Raw genomic sequence first — 20,013 nt, 5'->3', positions numbered from 1 at the left:
AAAAACTTTAGTGACTGGAAGAGCAGCGGCCATTCATTCCCCACAGGACAGGGAGCTCAAGTATCGAACACACGCATAAGGACAGGAAGCCTGCAAGTGCAGAGGACGAGTCTGTCTTCCATACTGCATGCAAACCCTACCTTCAAAAGCAGAAGGAATCCCTAACTGCTAACTTTCAGCGTTTTAATAACTAAATCATATGGGATATTACCTTAAACTTAACATCGCATAGGCAACGGCTGCATTGTTTTCCCCCCGGTCTAAGCAGCTCACTCAAGTTCCCAGCACCAGCATCCGTGAGCCTTGCAAGCATGCCTGTTATCACGGTCTTACTTCCCCACAGAAACGAGTTCTGGAAAGCTACTGCAGCCTGCAGGATGACCACTTTGTAATTTTTGTTTGTTTGTTTGTTTGTTTTTAACTACAGAAAGACGCAATTCCTTGCCCCCATAATCCAGTTTGGGGCTTCAGAACCGAAGCCTAGCACAGCCAAGCTGCGAAACCCCATCGATGCCGTTAGGAGACACATTGAGACCAAGTTACCGCCGGAGGTCCTTCTCTACGCGCGCACACGACACGGTGGGGGTGGGATGCGAGGCGAGTCCGGACAACACCAGCAACCCAGTACGCCCGCGGCAGCCGGAAGGCTGCGGGTGGGGCACAGAACAAGCTATGGGGATGGTGCAGTAGAGAGCGCCACAACCCAGAGACGCCCCGTCCGTCCCGCGCCCCTGCACCCACCCACCCGCAGCATGAGCGCCGCCGCACGCCCTGCCGCGCGCCCGGTGTCCTCGGCTCAGATGCCCGCAAGCGCGGGAGGAGGGGGACGGGAAGAGGAACCGCGCACAGAGAGCAAAGGCGCGGCTACCTCCTCGTCCTCGTCGCTGACGATACCAGAGAAACGCCTTGCCGATGAACTTTCCGAAGACGGGAGTGGCGCCACCAGGGCGAGAGGCCAGCACCCCGACACTCTCCTCAGCCAAGGACAACGCCCGTGTCCGCCCCGACACTTCCTCCACTAAGCCGGGCCCTCCGCGGCGCCCATTGGGCGGCCGGATCGTGGCCCGCGTCTCGATTTGCTGTCTCGCCTGTCTTTTTCGCTTTTGCCCGCCCCCTTGGCGGGTCCGCCCTCGTCGACCTGGTGCCCGCGGGGCGCGGAGGGATCTGCCCCGTGTAGTGCTGCGACCCTGAGGGCGGGCCACGAGGTCGCAGAAGAGGCTGTAGTAGCTACAAGTACTATTTCTTGTTGTTTGTTACCGCATCAAGTGCACCCCAAAGGTGCCTGTGCCTTTTTGGTGCTGCTCCCTCCAGTCAAATGACTGCTTTGGCCAGGGCAGGGCAGGGCAGGCCTGGCCTTAACTTCTCAGGACATTTTGAAAAACCAACAGCACTGTCTCTACGCTGTTTGCTGAAAGCCCCACTTCCACTGCAGACGTTTCTAAGCTGCACGTCTCCTGGAAGCAAATAAAATACAAAGCGTGCACTCGGCACTGCTGGCTTGAGGGCTCAAGATAGTAGGATTTGCGTTAAGCTGGATAGGAGGCTTGTAGAAAAATAGGCAGTGCCCTCAAAGCTGCCCAAGGGTGGTCTGTGGTGCCCTGCAGCCCCAGGGACAGCGAGCACCTTGAATGGCCCACACAACTGTCTTGTAACATATATAAACCCTGCTTTCCTCTATATTGGGCTAAGGATATCCTTGGCCGCCTTTGCGGCAAGGGCACGTTGTCCTATTTTGCAAAGCTGCTTTCCAGCCGATCGACCTCCAGCATGTGCTGGTGCATGGGGTTGTGCCTCCCCAGGTGCAGGACTTGTGTATCCACAGGTTCCTCGGGTGGTCTCAAAACAGACCGTTTCCTTTGATGGAAGGGACTTTGTTCCCCAAGTCCCTGCCTTGAGGTTCAGGGTCTCAAGAGGTTTGGTAACCGTGCCAGTGAAAACAGAGGAAAATGACTCGCCGGGTACCACAGCCTTCTCCATGTTGCTGGCCACTAGACCCCCTGGCTTATTTATCAGTGGAGGGGACTGTGGGTTGCGTACGCTTTCTTTAGTCCTATTTTCTGACCAACGCACCTGTGGAAGCCCATCTTATGATTCTTTACATCCCCTTTCCAACTCAACTCCAGTTTTGCCTTAGCTTTTCTGATCCCATCCCCACAGACCTGGGTGGCATCTTTAGATTCGTCCCAGAATGCGTGTCCCTGCTTCCACTACCTATGCATTTCCACTTTGTGCTTCGGCTCAACCAGAAGAGAAGGCCGTTACTCTGCCACGCTCCTCTCCTGCCTAACTTGCCTGATTTCTTATGTCGACCTCATCTTCTTAATCTGGTGGCCTATAGTAGATACCAACCACAAGGTTTCCTTTGTTGGCTTGTGTGAGATGATGACCACGGAGCCAGGAAAGGGCTAAGGCTTACGATATATGGCCTAAACCGTGTACCCTCCACGTTATCTTTCCTGATGGAGATCCACATAGCTGACGTCAAGAAAGGACAATATGGCTGGAGGAGGAGTTCATGGGCAGCTAGGATAGTCGTCTTTTGGCTCTGATGAACGGCAGGAAATGGAAAGGAGTCTCAAGAGCGGAACTTTGAAGGAAACCAAGGTGTTGGGGGTTAGGTTTGTTCCTTCTTTCTCTAAAGATTTTTTTCCCCACAAGTTACCAAGGAGACCAAGTGTTGGATACTTGAGAGTACTTAACCGAAACAAAGAGGTGGACAAAAGGTGGAAGGGGGAGATAACGCAGGTAAAAGACAAAGCTTGAGGCAGCTGCGTGCTTTTTTTTTTCCGGCGTTCGGGGAGACGCGTGTCTGCCGCTCCTCGAGGAGCTCAGCCGCCGCAAAGCACGCCGAGCGGAGAACGGCTGTTGCTGGCTGGAGGAGTTTCACTGTGGCCAAAGGGATCCAGTCCTGGGAAATCTACTATCACCGGGTCGACCTGAATCCGGAGTTTTCCCGGCCACCCGCGGGGAGCTGGTCCAGGCCCTGCCTCGCCATCGGCTTCTTCGGCGCTGCTCCTCTTGCTACAGCGTGACCCTGCACCCCCTGCCTGCCGGGACACCCTGCCATCCCAGCTACCAGCCCGGGACTTTTCCACTGTTTCAGCTTGGTGCTCTGAGGATCCTGCAGGGACACTGAAACCAAACTGCCCTGGGTTTTGTGAAACAAAGCCCTCAAGGTTCTTGGTACTGTTGTCGTTTGTCATTAATGCTGTAGTTGTTTGGTGGGGGGGGGGAGGTTTTTTTTTGTGTTTGTTTGCTTTGTATTACATACTAGTAAAGAACTGCTATTCCTATTTCCCAAATCTTTGCCAAAGAGCCTCTGATTGTAATTTTACCTAGCAGATACCTGTCTTCCTAAACCAAGACACAAGGCCAAAAAAGTAACCTTTGCCTGATTAAGGGTCATTTAAGTATTAAAATGCACACTCATGCATATGCTAATAAGCTTACTGAAGTACATGCTACCACATATATGATTATATTACTCAGCTCTCCAATTAGATCATGCTGTACGTAAGGAGGAGAAGATTGGGCTGTATATAAGGAGGGTAGGAATTTCAGCTAGGGAGCAGGAATTCCCAAGAGATGTCGGAGACAGTCGCCGGTCTGTTCTATTCTCCCTCCTCCAAAGTGGGGACGCCCTCTTGGGAAGCTTCTGCATACCATTGCTATTATTAGTATTGCATGGCTTAGCATGATGTTACTAGAGTTCTACCACATCTAGTGCATTTCTCAATGGCAGTTCCAAATCTCTACTTCTGTAACTTCAGAAAACCACTCTATTCCTGAATCTGCGCTCGCAAAGGTCCTTAGAGAAGGCAACCAGACTCACAGTGCTGAATTGGTTGTAATCGGAAATTAGGTCTAACCCCACCCAGTCCCTCTGATCTCTGAGGACCAGCTGGAACGCAAGGGGCTTTATTTTCTGCCAAATTTCTTACTCTTAACGCAACAGCGTGGCCTCTAATTTTCACCCATAAGCTCTCAACCTGTTCATCGCTGCCTTTCAAAGACCGCTCTGTACAGGAAATCCCTCTTATTTTTGGCTTACATAGAGGGCCACCTCCGCCTCTCTTTCCTTCTGACCACTTTATAGCCATTGATTGCGGAGCTCCAGTCATGGAGTTGTCCCAGCACATCTTTACTGTCGTGATTACATTGTTAGCTTTCCGGCTGCACAGTGCTTTCCAGCTCCTCTTTCTTATGCATACTGCATGCATTGGTACAGAGGCACTTCCGCTGGGCTGTTGACTGCGTCACTTTCTTGGACAAGGATCAAGCCCCAATTCCTTTGCAGCATTTCTCAAGTATTCCCCTCTTGGTTCCTAACGCATCACCAGCCCCAGGCTCTTCCCTGTTGCTCAAAACTCCATCGTCTTTCCCCGCTGAGTCTCATTTAAAGCCCTCCTTGTAAGTCTAACCAGCTAACTGGCCAAGACGATCTTGCCCCACTTGGTCGCGTGAATCCCATCAGCTCCCAACAGACCCGGCTTCTTAAAGGTAGATCCATGACCATAGAAGCCAAAACCTTGAGTATGGCACCAGCTACGCAGCCCGGCATTCAGCTCTTTGGTCCGCCTCCTCCTTGCTGGACCCCTTCCTCAGACCAGACACCAAAAGAGGAGACCAGCACCTGTGCTCCCCATCCTTTTAACATCGCTCCTACAGACTTAATAGACTCCTGGGAGGGTTCTAAGTTGCCTCATCAGACCCTACAGAGAAGAGTAGGAGCAGATGATGATCTCTAGGGTTCACCAGCCTCAGCAGCCTCTCAGTGACATCACGAATGCGAGCTCCTGGTAGGCAGCAGAGTTCTCTAGAGAAATCGTCTGGGTGGGAAATGGGTGTCTCGGTGTTTCTCAGGAGGAAATCTCCAATTACTAATACCTTTATGTGCTTCTCTGGTCGCACTGGTTCTAACGTGGGCAGGTGGTTAGGTCAGCTTTGCATCGTTGGCTTTGTCCTGGGTCCTGTCCGTTACTCATGTGCTCTTCAGTCTCCAAACCAGGAGCATCCTGGCTGTTATGTAGGGGCACTTCAGGAGATGGGGGAGGGTTCTTCCTTCTACCCTGAGCACAGAAATGCATCTGGTCTCCTTCATCTCAGGAGTTACTTATGTCAGTCACCCCGAGGTTACATTCTGGCTTACCTTCCTTTCGTGCAGTCTGAAGGCAGGCCGTCGCTCAGCCTGGGACAGCGTACAATACCTGGCATCGAACTCCCGTCCGTGTACCCGGATTCCGTGCTTCCTGCCGAACTCCTCTTTCAAAACTTGCTTGTCCAAGGAGATCTTACTGCTGGGCACACTTGCAGCTATGACATCCACCGCTGCCTTGGGGTTCTAAGGGGGACTTCCAGGTACTGGAACTCTTGCCCTGCCCTTTGCTCATTGACCCTATCCATCACTCCCACACAGGGCTGCTGATTATTCTCTCCCTCTCCCTCCTCGCACCCTCACTTTTAGTTTAAAGCCCTCCTAATGAGGTCAGCTATCCTACTGGCAGAAATATCTTTGTCCCGCTTAGTGAGGTGGAGCCCTGCTCTCCCAAGCAGATGCTGATCCAAAAACAGCGTCCCATGCTCATAGAACCCAGAACGCTGTTGCAAGCACCAGCTCCGCAGCCAATTATTTACCCGCATTATCAGTGCCTTTATCCTACAACACCTGCACGGCATCAAAAGCATCTGTGGTGGGTTGACCTTGCCTGGATGCCAGGTGCCCACAGAGCCATTCTATCACTCCCCCTTCTCAGCTTGACACAGAGAGAAAATAAGATGGAAAACAACTCACAGGGTGAGATGAGGCAGTTTACTAAAGGAAAAGAGAAAGTTTTTGCACGAAAAAGCAAACAGGAAAAACAAATATTATATCCTCTGGTTCCCATCAGCAAGCACTGTCCGACCACTTTCCAAGAAGCAGGGCTTCAGCACGCGTAGGGGTTGCTCCGAAAGGCAAACGCTGCAAATAACGCATGTGCTCCCTTCCCTCCCCCCCCCCCCCCGCCCCCCCCCCTTCCCTCTCCTTAACTTAGCTTTTATTTCTGAGCTGAAGTCATATGGTACAGAATAGCCCTCTGGCCAGTTTGGCTCACCTGGTCTAGTGGTGTCTCCTCCTCGGATCTTGCCCACGCCCAGCCTACTGATGTGGGGCAGAATGTTGGAGAGACAGCGCTGATGCTGTGCCAACACTGCCCAGCAGTAGCCAAAACAGCGATGTGTTATCAACACCTTTCTAGATACAAATGCAAAGCATGGCACTGATGGCCGCTATGGGGAAAATGAACTCCATCTCAGCCACACCCAGTACAATCTCCACCCCTTACTTCACACCATTTCCATCATACTCAGATCGCACAGAATTTGATATATATATATATATGTCTATATATAGGTCTTCTAATTATTCCATTGTATTTGTCATGACTGGAATCCCTTCTTACCAACGCTTACAACTTAAACTCCATGCTCAAACCATCTTTATGCCCCACACACGTATACATTTTCATTAACTACCGTTCCCCTTCCTTTCAAAGACAGATATTAGTTTCCCATTTCGTGGGTTTCCTTCACCCCTCCAGGTGTTTAAAAAACAGGCCATGACTCGGGCTCCATTCCATCAAGATGGGTGCTCGGGACAGAAGCGACACACTCGATCGTTCGGCACCGACACCGGCCCTGCCTGGGCTATCGTCGCACTCTCCTCGCTCCTCGTAAAATTCACTCATCGTCGGTTCATGTCACTCCTGCTACTTTACTTCCTGCAACATACAATTTACACACAGATTATTTTCCCCCCAAGGTTAAATCTCCTTGAGGTACACACCGGGTCTCCCCATCCTTCTGCATTGCCCACCAAGTACACCCAGGCCCTTGAGCAAAGACAATCCCATTAATGGGTTTTCCTTTTCCCATGGGAGGAGGATTCCACACCGACCTCCTTAGCCACTTCCCTGTGTGTGGTGTGGGGACCTTATCTCCCCCCACAGTATGTAGGGGTTTTCTTTGGGCAGGACCAGTGCAGTGAGCAGATCTTCTGGTGTCAACCAGCCAAGTGGCTTCTGCTAAATTTGCATCCCAGTGCTTCCATGCCGCATGGCCTAACCCTCTTGGACATAGTCATCAGCAGTCCATCAGACCTCTCAATCTTTCCAGAGGCTTGTGGGTGATAAGGGATGTCACATGCACACTCAGTGCACGTTTCTTTGCCTAAGAGTTTATGAGGCTATTTCATAAATGAGACTCATTGATGACTTTCTTTCTGGGGTACCATGTCACCACAAAATATGTCTCTCAAGGCCTCAGAGAGCGTTTCGAGCAATGGTTAGCATGGTTCACAGGGTATTTTTCCAGCCAACCAGTAGTTGCCTCTACCATGATGAGTATGTAAGCTCTTGCCTTGGTGTGTTCATGGCAGTGGGCCAATACAGTCAATTTGCCAGGCCTCACCATATTTAAAACCCACTTTGGCCATCTATTCCGAGGAGATTTTACTCATGCGGCTCACTTGATTGCGGCACGTTTCACATTCATGGGTGACCTGTGCGATAGCCTCCGTGATCAGATCCATCCCTCGATCACAAGCTCATTTGTAGGTTGCATCTTTTCCTAGATGCCCTGATGTTTCATGGGCCCATCGGGCTGTAAAGAGTTCACACTTCTGCTCCCAGTCAAAGTCCACCTGAGCTATTTCAATTTTGGCAGCCTTATCTGGCTGTTCATTGTTGTGATGTTCCTCAGTGGCGTGGCTTTTGGGCATGTAAGCATCTACGTGACGTTCCTTCAGAGCCATGTTTCCTATCCGTGCAGTGATGCCCTGCCACAACACAGCAGCCCAGATGGGTTTACCCCTGCACTCCCAATTGGCCTTCTTCCATTGCTGACGCCATCTTCATAGGGCATTAGCCACCATCCAGGAGTCAGTATAGAGACACAGTACAGGCCACTTTTCTTCTCCTTCAGCGGCCTCAACTATTCGTTGTGTGGGACTCCCCACAGCAGCTTCCCACCTCTGATGGTTTCCTACCACAAGGCAGGACCCATCAGAAAAGAGAGCATGGCCTCTTTCATCTCCTGATAACTCATTATATGGTGGTGCTTCTTGAGCACGAGTGACCTTTCAAAGAAATCCTCCAAAATCTCTGCCTGCTTTCATGGATTCTCGGGCAATTGGGTTTCCCCAGTCAAGCTCATTGTGTGATCAGTGCTTCCCATCCACTTACTCCATGTAGCACTGTTTGCCCGATGTGTCAAAGGGATGCTTCCTTTGAACATCTAGTGTAGCACAGGAAATTGCAGTGCCAAGAGGAGACACGCTTCTTTCCCAACAACTTCTGAGGATGCTCAAACCCCCTCATACGCTGCTAATATTTCTTTTTCAGCTGGAGTGTAGTGGGCCTTCTGATCCTCGATAACCCCGGCTCCAAAACCTTAATGGTCGACCTCGGGTTTCTCTTGATGTCCTTTGCCAGAAGCTCCAAGAGAGATCATGCTATCCAGCTGCAGTGTAGAGTAGATTTTGCAGGGCTGGTCCAGTCTGAACAGGCCCAAGAGCTACCACGCAAGCTACTTCCTCTTTGATCTGCTCAAAGGCCTGTTGTTGCTCAAGGCCCCATTCAAAATGGTTCTTCTGGGTCACTCGATAGAGGGGCCTCACAAGCTGACTATAACGTGGAATATGCGTTCTCCAAAACCCCAGGCGGCCTGCGAAAGCCTGTGTTTCCGTCTTCTTAGCTGGTGAAGACATAGTTGCTATCTTGCTAGCCACATCCATAGGCACATGACGGCAGCCATCCTGCCATTTGACGCCCAAGAACTGGATGTCCCGTGCAGGTCCCATGACCTTGCTTCTCTTTACGGCAAACCCAGCTTTCAGAACATTCTGAACTATTCTTTTTCCCTTCTCAAACACTCCTTCTGCCTCACTGCCCCACACAATGATGCCACAAACGTATTGTAGATGTTCAGGGGCATCACCCATTTCCAGTACGCTTTGGATCAGTCCATGAGAGATGGTAGGGCTGCGTTTCCACCCCCGGGGCAGTCGATTCCAGGTGTATTGGACAACCTGCCACATGAAAGCAAACTGTGGCCTGCACTCTGCTGCCAAAGGAATTGAGAAGAATGCATTGACAATGCCAAGTGCAGCATACCACCTGGCAGCCTTCGACTCCACTTCATATTAGAGCTCTAACATGTCCGGTACAGCAGCACTCAGTGAGGGCATTACTTCATTCGGGCCACAATGGCCTACGGGTATCCCTCCACCCTCCATCAGACATTTGCACTGGCCACATGGGACTACTAAAAGGTCAGTGAGTCTTGCTGATCGCTCCTTGGCTCTCCTTATCCGCCTTTTCTTTGTCACTTCTGGGGGCAATTACTGTAGCTGTTGTTGTTTGGGTCCCTAGCTCGGCCATAGTGTCCTCAAATGCAGTTTGGGTCCCTGCCTCAGCCACACTCCTCTGAGAGCACTGAACTGTGGCTCAAGGGGCACAGGCCAGGCCCCCGTACAGGGCGAGAAGCTGCTGGGTTTCATTGGGTCAGGCAAGGCACCCTTCTATCAGGTGACGCGTCAGTTTGCCAGGGTCCATTGCCTGTTCAGCTGTAAAGTCCCCGGCAATGGGAGGTGATAACCACTCTAGGAACCTGCCCAAATCCTTCCACACACACTGCCATCCAGCGACCAGCCGCTTCAGGGCACATTTCAATACCTCCTCACCTACAGTTTGTTTTGTCTTACACCAGGATGACACCAGATTCCACAAACCCCATAGTGTGCCAACAGTATTAGTTAATAGTATTAATAGCATTCAACAGCTTCACGTAAGGATGAACAAGGAATGCGGCAGCCTGCATTCTGAAACAATCTACATCAGTCCCAGATAGGGAGAGGGACAGGGATTCCCTCACTGTCCCCAGAAAATAGCTCCCCCAGCACAACAAAGCCATCAATGTCATAGCAAAGCACATGTTCCCAAACTCAACCAAACCAAGACATAAGAAGCGTACCTGACAAACTCCATGTCCCGCACAGGAGCTTGCTACTCAGTAACTAATATTACTATACCATGCAAGATATATAACTGCCGTTGTCTCAGCCCGCGTTAGGAACCAAAAAGGACTGGTGTGGGTTTATCTTGGCTAGATGCCAGGTGATCACCAAACAACTCTATCACTCCCCCTTCCCAGCTGGACAGGAGAGATGAAAAACAACTTGCAGATTGAGATAAGGCAGTTTACTAAAGCAAAAGTGAAAGTTTGTGCATGAACAAGGAGAGGGAAAAAAACCAAATTTATTGTCCAGTTTTGATCAGCAAGCACTGTCTAGCCGCTTCCCGGGAAGCAGGGCTTCCGCACATGTAGCAGTTTCTCCGGAAGGCAAACACTGTAAATAAGAAATGCCCCCCTTTCCCTCCTCCTCCTTTGCTTCGCTTTTATTTCTGAGCTGACGTCATATGGTGTGGAATATCCCTCTGGCCAGTTTGGGTCAGCTGTCCTGGTTGTGTCTCCTCCTAGGATCTTGCCCACCCCCAGCCTGACGGTGCTGGGGCAGAATGTTGCAGAGACAGCGCTGATGCTGTGCCAACACCGCTCAGCAGTAGCCAAAACACTGGTGTGTTATCAACACCTTTCTAGCTACCAATGCAAAGCACGGTGTGGGAAAATGACTGGGGACCCTGTGGACCGGTAACTGGGGATTCAATTAGAGGAAACTTAGGAGTTATATTAACATCCTTACAGGAGTTATAACAGTACGGGAATTATAGGGTAAATCACAGTTGCTGCTCCCCGGATGGAATGCAGTTGGCATGACTTGAAACCTATTCCGTGATGATTCCCCATACACACGCACCTGCTAAGGGGGATGGAATGGAGGGTGGAGCGGAGCGAAGGCCAGGCTCTGCAGAAATCCTTGCAGGGAAGGGAACTCGATGGGACTTTGCAGCTGATAAACCGCATACCACCTGTCAACCAGGGGAGATAGGGGAAGATGCTTTACTGCTGAGCCAGCAACTGTGGCGAAATCTCTCTCCTTAGATCAACTTGCTTCATTAAAGCCCAATAATAATATTAACGCACACCTCCATCCCAAAGTTACCCACCTCCAAAGTGCAACCACCCCTCACTGGGCATGCGCTCTATGTTCTTTTTGACCGTATCTTTAAAAGCAAAGCAAGAGAATTTTACACCAATCAGTAACAAAGGTATGTATTGACTAGAGTCACTCAAGCTCCACCTAAACACACAGAAATTGTATAAAAATAAGTCGAGAATGGGGAAAAGGTAGGGAAGACTCCATCATAGCTGCTGGGATCAGTTGATGGGCTGAACCTGTCTTCTCCCCCATAGAGATGCCTATTGGATAAGAATCATACTCTATGCATGCTGAACATTTTATTGGGGATTAGAGCTTGTCTGTATATTCCTTCAAACATATTTTTGCAATCAGACACTATCACCGACAATCTTCGAAACTTAACCTGTCACAATTTATATTAATAAAGAGTGTCATTCCACAAACTGCTAGTGTGAATCCTTGGCGGACGCTACCAGTCGCCAGCAGCAGGTAACACAATGGGTAAAGGGGAAGACCTGCTGAGGGGTCTCCCTTACACTGTTGGTGTGTTTCCCTAAGTCAGTCGAACCACCCTCTGATCCAGTAGGACTGCTCAGTGAAGGATCCTCCCAACGGGATGCTGACAGACTGGTCGGGCACAACGGTCTCGACTTTCCTGAAACACAGACAAATTAAACACTAAAGACTGAGTAAATCTCCCCACACTAGGGGTCGAGGAAGCCTCCCTTTTTCACGTGACACACGGCACTGTGAGAGCTGCTATGGGGAAATGAACTCCATCTTAGCAACACCCAAACCAGCATCACTGGGGCCTGATTCTCAGCTGTCCTCTGCTGTGGAAATTGCAGTTATAGAAGACGGATTGGTACCTGCCCTTCACTCAAATCAACATTCAGCCCCTAATTAATTTTCCTGTTCCTAAAATCTCTAAACCACCAACCCCCTTCTGCATGGAAGAATATGCCTTTTAGGCTTTATGATGTCAGACCTTGGCTGGCTGCCAGGGGCCCAACCAGCTGTTCTCTCACCACCCCTCCTCAATAGGACAGGAGGAGAAAATAAGATTAAAAAGTTCCTTCAGGACACAGCCACCTGCCAGATCTAAGGGCAGCAGGGAAATACCTGCCCCAGGCAGCGCTTTACCCTTTCTTAAATATGCTTACACAGGGGTGCCACCAGCTTTGCTGAGTTGCTCGGCTTTGGCTCTCAGGGAGTCTGGTGCCTAGCTGGTGAAAACTAGTTGTGTCTAGCACAGAGCAGACCCTGGCCTCTTCTCACAGAGGCCATGCCTGCAGGCCACACTGTGTCCAGTTCTGGTCCCCAGAATTCAATAAAAAGAGGCAGACAGACTGGAGAGGGTCCCAAGGAGGGCCATGAAGATGCTCAAAGGGCTGGAGCACCTGCTTTTGTGATGCCTTTTCCGGCGATTCTTTAAGCGACCTAAAACACCCATTTGCACCAACTGGCATAGTCGGAGGGATGGCAAAAGATATCACTGAATACTTACAGAAGCAGGGAATAAGCCTAAGTCCTAAATACTCGGACAAATGGGCTCAGCATGATCCAAAAGCTGTGGAGGAACACCTAAAAGCAGCTAGGGGCTGCATGAAGGCTAGCAATGACAAAGGAAGTAGTTGCAAAATGTTAGGCACCTGCCTAGGCTCAGGGGGAACCTCCTCACAGTATTCTAGTACTTCAAGGGAGCCACATGGAGAAGATAAGGGACAACAGGCACAAGTTGCACCAGTCCCCATTGCTGGAGGCTTTCAAGATGCGATCGGGACAGGGTGCTAAATAATCTCATCTAGGCTCCCTTTCCCACAAAAGGCTGCACCAGATGATCTTGCGAAGTCCCTTCACACCTCGGCTGGTCTAGGATCCCACAATTCTACAGTGGATCTGGGTTTCATAAGCCTTGGCTCTCTTCGGTTTGGAGCTAAGTATCCACAACCTTGCCTGCGAGGTGTCCTGGGGCGACGTTGTGACGTTTGTATCCCCAGTTGTCTGTTGGGTCTCTGTTGGATATTACCCTGTGTGCCTTTGGTGTTGGGTCTGGGAGCAGCGGGAAGGGAGAGGCGCGCGGTTTGTTTTCAGAAACTTTCCCCCGCCGGCTGGCCTTGAGAGTCGGATTCAGCAACACACGGCAAGGGACGGAGAGATTTTTTTTTTCCTTCAGTAGTTAGTTAGGCAGTAGCTAGCAGAGGAGGAGAAGCTTCACTTTTTTTTCCTCTCCTCCTGTTTTTTTTTTTATTATTTTCTTTTTCTTTTTTTTTTTGTTTTCTCTTCATTTTTTTTCGTCTTCCCTTGGAACTGTTAAAATCTCTCTGGACTGAGGACTCGGGGGAGCGCCGTCGGGGCCCGCACCTGGAACCCACCAAGATCCATCCTGCGCAGCGTTTCTCAGTGCCAGAGGGACTGAGACAGAGCAACCACCTCCAGGAAGGACTTCTTTTCTAATCCTGTCATCTCTCCAGAGCGGCACGAAGTTCTTGTCATCTGGTATTGTCCAATTTATTGTGCTGGGGACTGCTTTGTCTGTTTAATAAACAGGGTTCTTTCCACTTGTCTCCGAGGAGGTTTTTTCTTCCCTGAACCGGTTGGGGGAGGGGAGGGAGAGCCCCCCTTAGGAGGTTTCCTCCCAAAAATCTGCCTTAAACTTCCACAGAGGCGAGACATAAAATTCCACCAGGTGCCAGAGACTTCTAAAACCTATGGCAATCACCCCGCATGCTGGTTTAAATGTAAACCGTCAGGAGAAACGAACCCCACACATCTGCCTCAGGAGAGATTACAGGTCGGAGTTACAATTTACTAAACAGTTTACAATAAATACAATGATACAGAGAGAACTGGTTTTAACCCACAAAGTCAGAGTATAAACTGGCACCCTGCTGGTCAGAGCGATGGTCACAGTCCTATCAAGCGGTGGGCACAGTCCTGTTGAAGTAATGGTGGCAGTCCTGTTGAAGCTTTGCTCCTCCTTCGGATCTGTCGAGTGGTGGTGCCCAAAGTCCCCAAACCCAAAGATTATATAGATGCTCAGGTTCAGGTGGGAATGCTCAGTACCTCCCCCCGGATAGGGAGTTTCACAGCGGAGGAATGCAATACTGTGAGTCATGGGATATTTTGGGAGTCTTTGATGGTCTAAGTCACTGCAGCTGCCTATGATCCTAGTGCCATGGAGTCCATTATGGCCCCTTAGCAGAGATGACCCCTCGGGCTGGGTGGGAATGTGCTGGTGCTTCCCCAGAGGGGAGTTATCACGGCTGAGTCATTTGTGTGAGGAAACACTATCCTGCCTCACAGGGTTTGCCTCTTTTTCCTTATCTCATTTAACACCCATCTTGTAGCCTGAGGTGTTGGGTGTGCACTGGGCAGCTACTGCAATGATCCATCGTTAGCAGTTCATCAGGAATGACATAGAGGGTGGGACAATACAGTTTGCTTACGTGTACATAGTGCTAAACTGGCACCCTACTCCTGTAACCAGGACACCCAGGTCCAACAGGAGGTGGATGCTTCCAACACGGTGCACCATGGTGAATCCACCCTTGGAAAGCATGCATGTAGCCTCGAACACAGTATCTTCTACAGTTTTAGCAACAGCCTACATGGGCTTTCTGTACGTTGGTCTACCACTGCCAAAGAGCTAAGACTTTGCTTGCTACAAGACGCGAGAGACTGCTAAAGGCTTCCAGCTTCACGCTTCAAACAAACAGGCAAATCACCATCTATCTCTGAAATGCTCCTATCTGGCTGAAACATTCCACATGCATTCTGGGGAGACACCCTTTGAACATGCAGAAGTACTTCCCCTCAGTAAGACACGAAAGACGGAGGTGATATCCCCATGACAAATCTTTATTGTGCAACTGCTGCTCAAAGCTTTTATTACCTTCCACAGACACACGGCAAAAACAAAAAAAAAAAAAAAAAATTACACATCAAAAGCCGCTAGACTGATGGGCAACAGACGAAATCCATTCAGTGACGATTTGTACACGTGCAGCAACTCTTGCGGTGCCAAAATCTTAGCCAGGCGGCCAGCCCAACTGACGGCCACCCAGAACGGGTAAATGTATGCGATAGACACACTGCCCACCCTCGGGCCCTTCATCCACAACCATCCGGAATCCATTGGTCAGGCCCAGGTGAGCAACACACATCTCGCCAACAATCATTACATGCCCAAGAAGCTGGAGAAGGAAGTACAAACCCATAAATTAAAAAAAAAAATAAAAATAATAAAGGAACACATAAAGAGGGGAAAGGGCAGGAAGGGAAGGAACGAGAGCAGAGAACCACCCAGAGAAAGAGGCTAGCCAACTCCTAGCAGTTCAACCCTTGCGTGTCAAATTAATGTCCGTCCGACCTCTAGCAACTAAAGCTTTCCAAGCAAAGCTACAAAGACCAATTATGCACGCTATAGGGGCAAAAGAGAGCTTGGCAATTTTTCTCAAGCTAGACAGCAAAGGACTACAAAACAGCCACAGAAGCTGACACTGTCTCCGGGTTAAAGCCCCCGTTGTGTCTTCAGGCAACAGAACCAATCCTGCGGGAAAATAAACTTTAGGCGGCCTTTTGCATGGGTGTACAAAGTCTTTGAACATGGCTTTCATAGCTAAAAGCAAAACATCCAGCACCTCTCAACCAGCTTTGCCCTTCCTTGCCCCGGACCTGCCAAAAACCCCAAGCCCTCTTCGCCATGTTAGAAGTACTACTACTCTGACTCTAAACCACTACAGTAAGAACCAGACTGCACTCCAAAACAACACTGCATTTTGCACCAGAAGTACATGCCCAGGGATCAGCACTGCTTTATAGCACTGCTTTTAGTCAAAAAAAGCTCAACTCCATTACAAGCTAGAGGCAAGAGATGATAGCGCCAGAAAACCCAAAGTAGCCTACTGTGCCCTATCAAGGGGGAAAGGGGGGATGGGAAAGAGTCTAGTAAATGAGGAACTATCTACAGGTACAGTTAAGCATACAGAAAACTCCCACAGTACTTACAGATTCACCAGAATCTCCTGCTGCAGACAACTCGATAATTGGCTCCTTAGGCATGACTAGGAAAAGCGTCGCGTCTAGGGGCAAACGATCATGGAACGCACGGCACTGGAGGAAGAGTAAACAGTTAAAACAAAACCGGCTTCAGAGAAAGGTAATAGCTTCTGCAAACCCATCTGCCCCGCTGAACTCCTACAGAAGCAGATTACCAGATACCCCAAACACAAGCCAGAACATTGATTTTTCTTCCATGATTATTATGCTTTCTAAACCCAAAATACAGTAGATTTACAGAACCCCCTCCAGAAGTGGGATTCCTCATGCAAGACCATGGGGGAAGGAGACAGGCCACTACTTGCGATTAACAATCTCCAGTATGGTTCAGTTCGGGCTGATTCTTTCCTAAGCAGTTTTTCTATTGGATGTGGTCCACGCAGAGACTGGAGACAAATGGCTTAACTGAATCAGCAAAAACTTTAGTGACTGGAAGAGCAGCGGCCATTCATTCCCCACAGGACAGGGAGCTCAAGTATCGAACACACGCATAAGGACAGGAAGCCTGCAAGTGCAGAGGACGAGTCTGTCTTCCATACTGCATGCAAACTCTACCTTCAAAAGCAGAAGGAATCCCTAAATACTAACTTTCAGCGTTTTAATAACTAAATCATATGGGATATTACCTTAAACTTAACATCGCATAGGCAACGGCTGCATTGTTTTCCCCCCGGTCTAAGCAGCTCACTCAAGTTCCCAGCACCAGCATCCGTGAGCCTTGCAAGCATGCCTGTTATCACGGTCTTACTTCCCCACAGAAACGAGTTCTGGAAAGCTACTGCAGCCTGCAGGATGACCACTTTGTAATTTTTGTTTGTTTGTTTGTTTGTTTTTAACTACAGAAAGACGCAATTCCTTGCCCCCATAATCCAGTTTGGGGCTTCAGAACCGAAGCCTAGCACAGCCAAGCTGCGAAACCCCATCGATGCCGTTAGGAGACACATTGAGACCAAGTTACCGCCGGAGGTCCTTCTCTACGCGCGCACACGACACGGTGGGGGTGGGATGCGAGGCGAGTCCGGACAACACCAGCAACCCAGTACGCCCGCGGCAGCCGGAAGGCTGCGGGTGGGGCACAGAACAAGCTATGGGGATGGTGCAGTAGAGAGCGCCACAACCCAGAGACGCCCCGTCCGTCCCGCGTCCCTGCACCCACCCACCCGCAGCATGAGCGCCGCCGCACGCCCTGCCGCGCGCCCGGTGTCCTCGGCTCAGATGCCCGCAAGCGCGGGAGGAGGGGGACGGGAAGAGGAACCGCGCACAGAGAGCAAAGGCGCGGCTACCTCCTCGTCCTCGTCGCTGACGATACCAGAGAAACGCCTTGCCGATGAACTTTCCGAAGACGGGAGTGGCGCCACCAGGGCGAGAGGCCAGCACCCCGACACTCTCCTCAGCCCCGACACTTCCTCCACTAAGCCGGGCCCTCCGCGGCGCCCATTGGGCGGCCGGATCGTGGCCCGCGTCTCGATTTGCTGTCTCGCCTGTCTTTTTCGCTTTTGCCCGCCCCCTTGGCGGGTCCGCCCTCGTCGACCTGGTGCCCGCGGGGCGCGGAGGGATCTGCCCCGTGTAGTGCTGCGACCCTGAGGGCGGGCCACGAGGTCGCAGAAGAGGCTGTAGTAGCTACAAGTACTATTTCTTGTTGTTTGTTACCGCATCAAGTGCACCCCAAAGGTGCCTGTGCCTTTTTGGTGCTGCTCCCTCCAGTCAAATGACTGCTTTGGCCAGGGCAGGGCAGGGCAGGCCTGGCCTTAACTTCTCAGGACATTTTGAAAAACCAACAGCACTGTCTCTACGCTGTTTGCTGAAAGCCCCACTTCCACTGCAGACGTTTCTAAGCTGCACGTCTCCTGGAAGCAAATAAAATACAAAGCGTGCACTCGGCACTGCTGGCTTGAGGGCTCAAGATAGTAGGATTTGCGTTAAGCTGGATAGGAGGCTTGTAGAAAAATAGGCAGTGCCCTCAAAGCTGCCCAAGGGTGGTCTGTGGTGCCCTGCAGCCCCGGGGACAGCGAGCACCTTGAATGGCCCACACAACTGTCTTGTAACATATATAAACCCTGCTTTCCTCTATATTGGGCTAAGGATATCCTTGGCCGCCTTTGCGGCAAGGGCACGTTGTCCTATTTTGCAAAGCTGCTTTCCAGCCGATCGACCTCCAGCATGTGCTGGTGCATGGGGTTGTGCCTCCCCAGGTGCAGGACTTGTGTATCCACAGGTTCCTCGGGTGGTCTCAAAACAGACCGTTTCCTTTGATGGAAGGGACTTTGTTCCCCAAGTCCCTGCCTTGAGGTTCAGGGTCTCAAGAGGTTTGGTAACCGTGCCAGTGAAAACAGAGGAAAATGACTCGCCGGGTACCACAGCCTTCTCCATGTTGCTGGCCACTAGACCCCCTGGCTTATTTATCAGTGGAGGGGACTGTGGGTTGCGTACGCTTTCTTTAGTCCTATTTTCTGACCAACGCACCTGTGGAAGCCCATCTTATGATTCTTTACATCCCCTTTCCAACTCAACTCCAGTTTTGCCTTAGCTTTTCTGATCCCATCCCCACAGACCTGGGTGGCATCTTTAGATTCGTCCCAGAATGCGTGTCCCTGCTTCCACTACCTATGCATTTCCACTTTGTGCTTCGGCTCAACCAGAAGAGAAGGCCGTTACTCTGCCACGCTCCTCTCCTGCCTAACTTGCCTGATTTCTTATGTCGACCTCATCTTCTTAATCTGGTGGCCTATAGTAGATACCAACCACAAGGTTTCCTTTGTTGGCTTGTGTGAGATGATGACCACGGAGCCAGGAAAGGGCTAAGGCTTACGATATATGGCCTAAACCGTGTACCCTCCACGTTATCTTTCCTGATGGAGATCCACATAGCTGACATCAAGAAAGGACAATATGGCTGGAGGAGGAGTTCATGGGCAGCTAGGATAGTCGTCTTTTGGCTCTGATGAACGGCAGGAAATGGAAAGGAGTCTCAAGAGCGGAACTTTGAAGGAAACCAAGGTGTTGGGGGTTAGGTTTGTTCCTTCTTTCTCTAAAGATTTTTTTCCCCACAAGTTACCAAGGAGACCAAGTGTTGGATACTTGAGAGTACTTAACCGAAACAAAGAGGTGGACAAAAGGTGGAAGGGGGAGATAACGCAGGTAAAAGACAAAGCTTGAGGCAGCTGCGTGCTTTTTTTTTTCCGGCGTTCGGGGAGACGCGTGTCTGCCGCTCCTCGAGGAGCTCAGCCGCCGCAAAGCACGCCGAGCGGAGAACGGCTGTTGCTGGCTGGAGGAGTTTCACTGTGGCCAAAGGGATCCAGTCCTGGGAAATCTACTATCACCGGGTCGACCTGAATCCGGAGTTTTCCCGGCCACCCGCGGGGAGCTGGTCCAGGCCCTGCCTCGCCATCGGCTTCTTCGGCGCTGCTCCTCTTGCTACAGCGTGACCCTGCACCCCCTGCCTGCCGGGACACCCTGCCATCCCAGCTACCAGCCCGGGACTTTTCCACTGTTTCAGCTTGGTGCTCTGAGGATCCTGCAGGGACACCGAAACCAAACTGCCCTGGGTTTTGTGAAACAAAGCCCTCAAGGTTCTTGGTACTGTTGTCGTTTGTCATTAATGCTGTAGTTGTTTGGTGGGGGGGGGGAGGTTTTTTTTTGTGTTTGTTTGCTTTGTATTACATACTAGTAAAGAACTGCTATTCCTATTTCCCAAATCTTTGCCAAAGAGCCTCTGATTGTAATTTTACCTAGCAGATACCTGTCTTCCTAAACCAAGACACAAGGCCAAAAAAGTAACCTTTGCCTGATTAAGGGTCATTTAAGTATTAAAATGCACACTCATGCATATGCTAATAAGCTTACTGAAGTACATGCTACCACATATATGATTATAT

General features: G+C 50.4%; 1 protein-coding gene across 1 annotated transcript; it reads right to left on the bottom strand.

Moving 5' to 3' along the window:
• Nucleotides 1-14,917: 14,917 nt before the first annotated feature.
• LOC136304546 (uncharacterized) lies at nt 14,918-17,778 on the bottom strand (the record flags this gene model as incomplete). Its single annotated transcript, XM_066208059.1, has 3 exons — nt 14,918-15,273; nt 16,088-16,192; nt 17,422-17,778. Coding segments are annotated over 3 exons (627 nt in total), but the record flags the coding sequence as incomplete, so codon positions are not given.
• Nucleotides 17,779-20,013: the final 2,235 nt, after the last annotated feature.

This window comes from Chamaea fasciata, unplaced genomic scaffold (genome assembly GCF_029207755.1).
Source record: "Chamaea fasciata isolate MVZ Bird 193981 ecotype frontalis unplaced genomic scaffold, bChaFas1.0.hap1 SCAF_120, whole genome shotgun sequence".
In the NCBI taxonomy this organism is placed as follows: Eukaryota; Metazoa; Chordata; class Aves; order Passeriformes; family Sylviidae; genus Chamaea; species Chamaea fasciata.
This window is presented reverse-complemented; position numbering and strand designations above follow the sequence as displayed.